This window comes from Siniperca chuatsi, linkage group LG21, assembly GCF_020085105.1.
Source record: "Siniperca chuatsi isolate FFG_IHB_CAS linkage group LG21, ASM2008510v1, whole genome shotgun sequence".
Taxonomy (NCBI): domain Eukaryota; kingdom Metazoa; phylum Chordata; class Actinopteri; order Centrarchiformes; family Sinipercidae; genus Siniperca; species Siniperca chuatsi.
Window position 1 is genome coordinate 185491 of NC_058062.1, and position 9510 is coordinate 195000.

General features: G+C 43.4%; 1 protein-coding gene across 2 annotated transcripts in view; it reads right to left on the reverse strand.

Moving 5' to 3' along the window:
• Window positions 1-4112, reverse strand: part of crhr1 (corticotropin releasing hormone receptor 1) — a 53284-nt gene extending 49172 nt beyond the window's left edge. Inside the window, exon 1 of one of the 2 annotated variants that reach the window (XM_044181951.1) lies at window positions 3771-4112. In XM_044181951.1, coding sequence (XP_044037886.1) covers window positions 3771-3800 — 30 coding nt within the window. In that variant the 5' untranslated portion in view covers window positions 3801-4112. The remainder of the gene's footprint in view (window positions 1-3770) is intronic. The other variant, XM_044181950.1, reaches the window with a different exon arrangement.
• Window positions 4113-9510: the final 5398 nt, after the last annotated feature.

Sequence of the window (9510 nt, forward strand, 5' to 3'; positions counted from 1 at the left end):
CACCGCCACAGCGAGACTGAAAGCTGCAACTCACTGACACATCAAGGAGGCAAAGCAGCGACATCAGGAGAGATTGGACATGTAGCTACTAGCTGTATCTGTGGTAGTGGGCCATCACATTTAATTGAAGAACACTTGCGGTGATTGGCTGTGAGCAAACCAATACAATAGACTTTTTTTTCTAGATCTGGGTACAAAAAGGATCAAATGCAGGTATCGTTTGACTGGAGATGTTTCAATACTACTTGGTTCTGGGTTATTTTGGTACCGATACCCAGCCCTAGTCATTACTGGCATTTTTAACATATCACTGTCTCAGGTGATTGTTCCCACCTGCTTCAAGACAGCCACCATCGTCCCTGTACCTACAAAGTCTGCAGTGTCTAGTCTAAATGACTACAGCCCTGTGACTCTCACCCCCATTCTGATGAAGGGCTTTAAGAAAGAGGTTCTACAGCACATAAAGAACAACATCCAAGCCAGCCTTGACCCTCACCAGTTTGCTTTCAGAACCAACAGATCCACAGAGGACGCCATCTCCACTGCCCTCCACTCAGTCTTCACACACCTTGAGAACAACACCACCTACATCTGAATGTTGTTTCTTGATTTCAGCTCAGCATTCAACACAGTTTCCCCATAAAACTGATTGGAAAACTTAGCACTCTGGGCTTGAGTACCACACTCTGCAACTGGATATTGGACCCAGACAGTTTGGATTGGCGGTCACACCTCCTCCACTCTAGTGCTCAACACCGGAGCCCCCCAGGGCTGTGTGCTCAGCCCCCTCCTGTTCACGCTGTACACCCACGACTGCAGCCACCAACATGGAGAGAACTCTATGGTGAAGTTTGTGGATGACACCACCATGATCAGCCAGATTACACACAAAGATGAGACTGGTTTTTGGTTATTGCACATGGTTGCTAAGTGGTTGTTAGGGTGTTGTGTCTGCTTGTTTCATTGTAATGTAAAATTCATAAAAACTGTATAATAATGTCACTATGAAAAATTACAATGAACAGCAGGAGAAACACTACTTTCATATTCAGAGGGCCGCAGACCCCGGACGTAAACCTGGAAGTTAGAAACGTTTTTGGCGTATGGGCCAGTCAAGGGGTCCGGTATCCGGTTCTTATTATACATCCATGGGATGAAAGGACGAGACAGAAACAGGAAGTGATGTGTCAATCGCCCCCTCAGGTGCTGACAGTCATTTTACACCTGTCTCTCTGACCTGTCTGTCTCTCTCTCACTCAGTGTTTGCAGACTGTCTCTCCTCTTCTTCTCATTTCATTATTCGTCCTCTGGAACTGAATGAAACAGACCTCAGCTGTGTGTGTGTTTCAGTGTGTGTGTGTGTGTGTGTGTTTGTGTGTGTGTGTGTGTGTGTGTGTTTGTGTGTGTGTTTCAGTGTGTTTCAGTGTGTGTGTGTGTGTGTGTGTGTGTTTGTGTGTGTGTGTGTGTTTGTGTGTGTGTTTCAGTGTGTTTCAGTGTGTGTGTGTGTGTGTTTGTGTGTGTGTTTCAGTGTGTTTCAATGTGTGTGTGTGTGTGTTTGTGTGTGTGTTTCAGTGTGTTTCAATGTGTGTGTGTGTGTGTGTTTGTGTATGTGTGTGTGTTTCAGTGTGTGTTTCAGTGTATTTCAGTGTGTGTGTGTGTGCTATATATAGAATGGTGTACGTTGGAGAAACGCCAGCACCCTCCTCCATTTATACATCACCTCTCTCTCTAACTTAGTGTCTATGTCTCTCGACCCTTCTCTCTGTTTTTGATTCACTCAGATTTTTGTCTTTTCGTTCACATCCTCTTCGTCTTTGCAGCTCAAATCTCACATCGAGACAAACACATGAAACTTCACAGAAGTTTGAAACATACATATCTGATGAAGTGATCTCTTTACAACTCTTTATAAATCTTAACATGTTGAAGAGTCAACAGTCACCATGTTTTCTGTGCATAATAGTGCACGATTTTATTTGTCATCGCAATTATTTCTACCTGTATTATAATTAAAGTTTGGTCAGAAAATGAAGCAGCCGTTGCCGTGGTCACCAGGTGTTTCGGACGGAGACACCGCAGACTACAGGAACAGGAACAGACGGAGTTATTACAATGGATTGTTAACAGAGAAGTTTTTATTGAAGATACTGTCTCCAACACACCTGCTGATTTACAGAAGAAACTGTGTAGAATAATTAATTAAAACACACGATGTGCACTGAGCTCTGAGGTTGCTGTGGTTATTTTACAATAACAACACAATGTAAGCAGCTGATCTGCTGTGTGTAATTGTGGCGTTACAGAGACGTCATCATGTAGTTAGAGTCTGCAGGTAGATCATATACCTGCTGCCTTCAGGTGTCTCCCTGCTCTGAGCAGGCGAACCGTGGGCGTCACCAACCCTCCTCACACCACCAAGAGACCAAACCAGCTCCGGACAGGAAATGACCTCAGTGCATCACAGGAAAATACCTGTTTGCTGCTGCGTTCTGCTCCGGCACCACTGTACACACAAACCTGATGGCTCCGACGAGCTGCTCTACGTCTCAGTTCATGCGTGTTCTCACACATGTGAGGGTTCTAAGATGTGAAACACTGTGAGGTTCTACAGGTTGTTAATGAGGTTCAAGGGGTGCTTATTAGCACATGACTGAAGGTCAGTACTTGGATCACGTGATGACACCTGAACAAGTTTCATTCACTGAAGAAGGCCATGGGATATGGTCCAAAGCTCCAGAAAATGCTAGTAAGTGAACCTTGACAGTTGTATGTTCCCAAGGTCAAGAGAGAACCTCCCTGTTCCAGGTGCCATGGGCAGTTAATGATGATGAGGTTCTAGTGGGCCTCGAGTCTACAGAAGGTCCTGCAGGGTGCTCTTGGGATTGTTTAGTTCTTTGGGTGCTGAAAGAGGTTCTGGGCTTCCTTGAGAACTCTCAGTGGGTTATGAGGAAGGTTTTATTGGATTGTTGAAGAGGTTTTGGGTGTTTAAAGGCTTGTTTAAGTTCTACGAGGTGGTCGAGGAGATTCTGTGGTTCCTTGAGAGGTTTTTTGGGTTCTAGTTGGTTTTTGAACACTGATGTTGCAGCATCACAGAGGATCTGACTGCTGATTTATCGTCACTCATTGTGAAGCGATTAATCGATTCATAGATCAACAGAAAATTAATCAACTACAATTTTTTGTTTTTTGTTTAAACATCACTCCCATTTAAGAGACACAGTAGGAAACACATTTGCTGTAAGCTGTGTCGTTACTTGGGGTCCAGTTGGTCTGTTTTGAGATTTGTCTGCAGCGGTTAAAGGTTTCTATGACTGATGCTCATTTTCTTTTTAGCAGAATATTAACTGTGAATAAAAGAAACATGCGCAGAGGTTTAAGTATGTTTAATTAGGCTACAATATGATAGAAAGCTCCAGAACAGCTACTAAATGGACCTTGTGGTAAGATTGTAACTTCTGTTTCCATTGTTAAGAATGACATTTATATTTATTTATTTATTTACTGTTTTTTTGTTTGCTTTGGGGGGGCGGCTCTAACTAGCACATGCATAGTCCTGCAGAGGATTATTTTCATTATCTATTTATTAGTCTGACAATTACTTACTCATTTAATTATACTTAATGAATCCTTTCGATTATCAGAAACGTGGTTTTATAGGATTTCTTTGAATGAAGTATTTTTTTGTTCTGATGTTGATTTTAAAATATCAATAAATACCTCCTGAACACACACACACACACACACACACACTGTAACACGCACGCTCTTACCTGACTCAGTAGTTTTTCCATCTCGGTCATTCATTCATCCGCACGGTCGCGCGCGCTCTGGCACGCGGCGGTCCTTCCGTTCACAGCCTCGTCCCGCGCGGTGCGGTCCGGTTTAACTCCCGCTTCATGTCGGTTCGAGCCGGGACAGATCCACCACACAGATCCACAACAGAGGAGGAGAGATCCAAACCGAACGGAGCCGAGCCGAGCCGAGCCGGGTTAGATCCAACATTCAACACAGGCAGCGGGGAGAAACAAGCCGAACCAGACCAGAAAACAAGGGGGGTCCGTGTCTGTCCGGGTCTAGGTCTGTCCTGTCCTCCACACAGAAAGCCGTTACTGCGGGTCCACACCGGGAACACTGACAGACCGGAGAGTGAGGAGGCTGCTGCAGAGCACGAGCCAATCAGAGAGCGGGTGGGTGGGGGGGTGATAACATATAAAATATTGGAGCTGCAACCAACGAATATTTTCATTATCAGTTAACTATTTCCTCCACTGATCAGTAATCCATCATTAGCTTTATTTATTTATCAAAACTGAGAATCTCACACAGAAACTGGAAACTGATGATTTTTGTCTTTTTTGCTGAAAAACGACCAAAACAATTCACCAATTATCACAATAGTTACCAATAAATTTTCTGCCAATCTACAGATGATACAGATGGCACTGTCCTTTCTCTGATTCAAATTCAAAGTACTTTATTGACAGTCTAGGCATAGCACAATATGAAGCCTGGCAGTTTACATAAAGTTAAGGAAAGAATAAAAACGTAAGTTCTTTTAAACCCAAACTGCAGATTTAATATCTTTGTTAGCACAAACCTGCATTAGAACAACTCAACACTTTTGGTCTGTTTTTCTTCAGATTTGGTCATTTTCTTCCTGATTATTTTCAAAATAATAATCACCTGACTTCAGAAACCTTTAAAAAAACATATTGCTTATCCCACCAAACGTATTGCAAATCCCACCAAGAGCGAGCATTTGGCGACAGTGGAAAGGAAAAACTTCCTTTATGAGGCAGAAACCCCGAGCAGAACCAGACTCAATGGTGGGCGGCCATCCGCCGCTGCCATGTTAGGTTATAAGAGAGAGAGCGAGAGCAAGCTTTTGGGGGGGGGGGGCACAATGCAAATACCACCTAGAATTTTAAAAAAATAGTAGTAATGTAATCGTAGCGGTAATATTAAGAAATTAATAATAATAATAATAGGAATGACAGCTATAGCTATAATGACAGTATTAATAACTCTGCAGGAACATGGGGGCAGCAGGTGGCCCACAACCACAGATCCAGACTCTGCAGGAACACGGGGGCAGCAGGTGGCCCACAACCACAGATCCAGACTCTGCAGGAACACGGGGGCAGCAGGTGGCCCACAACCACAGATCCAGACTCTGCAGGAACACGGGGGCAGCAGGTGGCCCACAACCACAGATCCAGACTCTGCAGTTCCGGAGGCAGAAATACCTGCTGAAAGCGACAAAAGGAGAGAGGAGAGAGATGAGAAAGAACAGAACTACGGGAGAGAGAAGATGTCGAGTTAGTAACATGCAGTAATGGGATAAAAATGCATACAGATGGAGAGGGAGAGGAGGAGAGAGGAAAGAGGTGCATCATGGGAAGTCTCCCGGCAGTCTAGGCCTATAGCAGCATAACTAAGGTATGGTTCAGGACTCACACAAGCCAGCCCTAACTATAAGCTTTATCATGGAGGAAAGTCTTAAGCCTGCTCTTAAATGTGGAGATGATGTCTGCCCCCGAACCCAAACTGGGACCTGGTTCCACAGGAGAGGAGCTTGATAACTGAAGGCTCTGGCTCCCGGTATACCTTTGGAGACTCTAGGAACCACAAGTAACCCTGCATCCTGGGAGTGCAGTGTTCTAGTTGGATAATAAGGTATTATGAGATCTTTAAGATACGATGGTGCCTGACCATTAAGAGCTTTGTAGGTGAGGAGAAGGATTTTAAATTCTGTTCTGGATTTTACAGGGAGCCAGTGCAGAGAAGCTAATATTGGAGAGATATGATCTCTTTTCCTAGTTTTTGTCAGTACACGTGCCGCAGCATTCTGGATCAACTGGAGAGTCTTAAGGGACTTATTCAGGTTGCCTGATAATAAGGAAATGCAATAGTCCAGTCTAGAAGTAACAAATGCATGCCCTAGTTTTTCTGCATCATTTTGAGACAGGATGTGCCTGATTTTTGCAATGTTGCGTAGGTGAAAGAAGGCAGTCCTTGAAGTTTGATTCATGTGGGAGTTAAAGGATAAATCCTGATCAAAGATAACTCCGAGGTTCCTTACGGTTGTGCTGGAGGCCAGGGCAATGCCATCTAGAGCAACTATATCTTTAGATAATGTGTCTCAGAGGTGTTTGGGGCAAAGAACAATAACTTCAGTTTTGTCAGAGTTTAACAGTTTAAAATTGCAGGTCATCCAGGTTTTTATGTCTTTGGGTATGTAATTGGGTATCATCTGCATAACAATGAAAGTTTCCTAATAATATTGCCTAAAGGAAGCATATATAAGGTGAATAGAATCGGTCCAAGCACAGAACCTTGTGGAACTCCTTGTGGAACCTTGTGTGCACGGAGGACTCACCGTTAACATGTACAAACAAAGAAACATACACACATTCTCTCTGGCGCGCAACCGACATGCGCACCCCCCCCACACATACACACACACATGCGCGCGCACACTCAAACTGATAGTTGTATTTTATGAGACTGAATCAATTAATTGTCATTTCCCTTCTTTAAGGGTGGATTTCACCTACATTTGGTGCCCCTTTAAACCATTTTAAGTCCCAACAATACTAATACATTTATTTAAGATTTTCCTGTATCTTCTCTAGCAGTTGTTTACTGTGCTGTACCTGTTATTAGTAACTGACATGTTTGTATCTTGTGTTCATTGTTAGCAATATAATTATTGGTTGCTCTCATTTACCTTCAATTTTCAATTGTCTGTTGTGCTGATGTGTTCTTTCTTCATTCTACATTTTGATTTTAGATGATTTTGAGCCCTTTTGGTTTTTAAAAAAAAATCTCACTAGCACATTTTTCTATTTCAATGCGTTATGTTTCTATGTGTGTTTTGTTGTTTGTACAAATAAATGAACTCAAACTAAATATATAGTTCATTCAAATTACAAATGAGCAAAACATGTCCTCAGACAAGTAAATAAACCCAGTTAGCACACAGCAATGCATCAAAGCTCAGTATGACAAACCGTTAGCAGCTCAGAACCATTTCTACCAAAACATTTGTTTCTCAGTCAGAAGTTCTGCTTGGATGAAAAACTGCCAACTGAAAAGTGAAATCATGAAAAACAAGTTGCTGTTTGTCAGTTTCTGCTTGAAGGATTCAGTCTGCTTTGGTTGTTTATGGTGTCAGCTCCACTTTCCCCGGCTCCTCCAGCATTAATCTTTACCTGTCCACCAGAAGCCCTCAGACTTTTCTCCTGTAATTCCAGATGCTGCTGATCCCATCTGCCCTGCAATCCCCTCATTCCCATCTGAACCTGCCTGCCTGTATCGGTACCTCCCTGTAAGCCTGTGTATATCTTCACTGTGGTTATAAATCCAGAAGTGAGGGGGCCAAGGGGCCATTGGCCATTGGCTTTGCTCAGTGGACTCAGGTAGACTTGCAGGTCTGAACACGAGGGCTGACGTTTCAGAGTTGCCCTTTGTTTTAACTCTAAGTGCCAGATATCACACAGCTGAGAGAGTGAGCGTGACTGAGTCAGTGAAAACCAGAGACAACAACTATCCAAACATGCAGCAAGCAGAGTGGTCGGGTTAGAGAATTCAATTTCAATTCACCTGGAATCTCCAGGCCAAAAGTCAGAGGATAACCAAAGTTAGTAGGATTCATCTTCTGGGAACCATGCATGGCTGTTCAAATTTTCCTCTTAATCCCTCCGATAGTTGTTGAGCTATTTCAGTGGCGGACTGACTGATATCCATAGAGCCTTACTGCTAGAACGGCTAATAAACATCTAAAACCAGCAGTTTGCTTTGGTTTTCTTGTTTTAGACATTTACACTTAATTCGCTGTGTGTTTGGCCTTTCTGTTTCTTCTTTCTTCTTCCTGTAAAACAATGTTGGCTTTTAAAAGTGTTTTAGAAATAAATGTTTCCTATGTTTACAGTAAGCAGGTTTTCTGTGAGTTTGTTTTCTTTAACATTCAGGTCAGAAGGACTCAGCTTCTGTTTGAGCCCGAGGCGTTCTACTGAAGTGTGTTGTGTTAACAACATGTCTGTCTGGATCTGCCTCATAATAAATATAATAAATATATTCCTGATGAATAGGTCAGGTCATCTTTAAGTCTTCTCCTCGTCTCACCTCCAGGAAAAAAAAAGTCAAATTTGAATCAGAATCAAGTTAATGAGAGTAGAAACGCCTCATTAGCAACATGGGCAGGACAATGAATACAGCATATAGTGTTAGCCACAAACTAACGAGCTGAGAGGCTGTTTGGATCTCTGCTGGAGGAAGCTGTTCTGACAGGTTCACCTGATGACAAGTCTATTCTTTATTTTTATCCTCCTTTTCTTCTTCGTCCAGCTCCCCAGAGACACAGCAGCACCTTCTTTTACCTGCCAGGAGGAAGACTCACCTGTCCTCTGAGGACCAGAGACAGTCAGAAGGAGAAAAGATGTTTTACTGCTGCAACCACACGGAGAAAGGAATAATCTGATAATGAAGTGGTAGTTTGGATGACGGTGAGCAGTTCAGGGAGCCTGGGACAGTGGGGTGCCTCCAGTAAATACACACAGCCCGTTGGTTGTTGACAGGGCCTCAGTAAATACACAGACCCAGAAGGCCCAGATGAATTACGCATTTCCAGGAAATACACAACAGTGGAGGCTAGTTGGCCAGAAAATGGTAAAACGAAAATGTGAGGGTAATTAGTTATGTGAATATTAATAACAGTAATAATAACAGTTTTATTTATAGAGCACTCAGTCACATGACTATTACACAATGTTTTCAGAGGTCAGAGGTGAACTGGTGTCACTGGTGGACTGTGGGTTGAAACTGGTTTGATCTGGTTTCAGTGTGTTAACGGAAAGTGGAGCAGGTGCAGATTATTTATCCTCCGGCTGCCGACCCACATACTGAACACACACCCTGCAGTGCATTCTGGGTAAACTGGACGACCTTACTGGATTGTTTTTACCTGCTGACCAGGTCGACCCACCGTTTAACCTTCCTGTGTGTGTGTGTGTGTGCGTGTGTGTGTGCGTGTGTGGGTGTGTAGATTGTATTGTGATTATGCAGCACATCCAGCCACACTGATTTAGATCAACCTACATCTGTAGAGAGGACACACACAAACACAGTCAGATAGTATTGTGCTGCTTCTGCAGTGTTCAGTCTGATGATCCTGATTGTCTTTCAGCTGCAGAGACTTCACACACACACACACACACAGACACACACACACACACACACACACACACTCACACACACACACAGTATGTCGTGATGCTCGCTTCATATGTTTACATGAGCGTAACTAATACTGTTGTTTATTCTATATTTATGTTGTTAGTGGCCTTTAATAAACACCTTTTCCCATAAGCCCTACAGGCGAGTCCATGAGCGAGTTGAGGGGTCGCGGTTAGTTCAGACGTGTGTAATGACAGCAGCACAGTCAGGACCGGGACAGTCAGGACCGGGACAGTCAGGACCGGGACAGTCAGGACCGGGACCAGGTTGTTT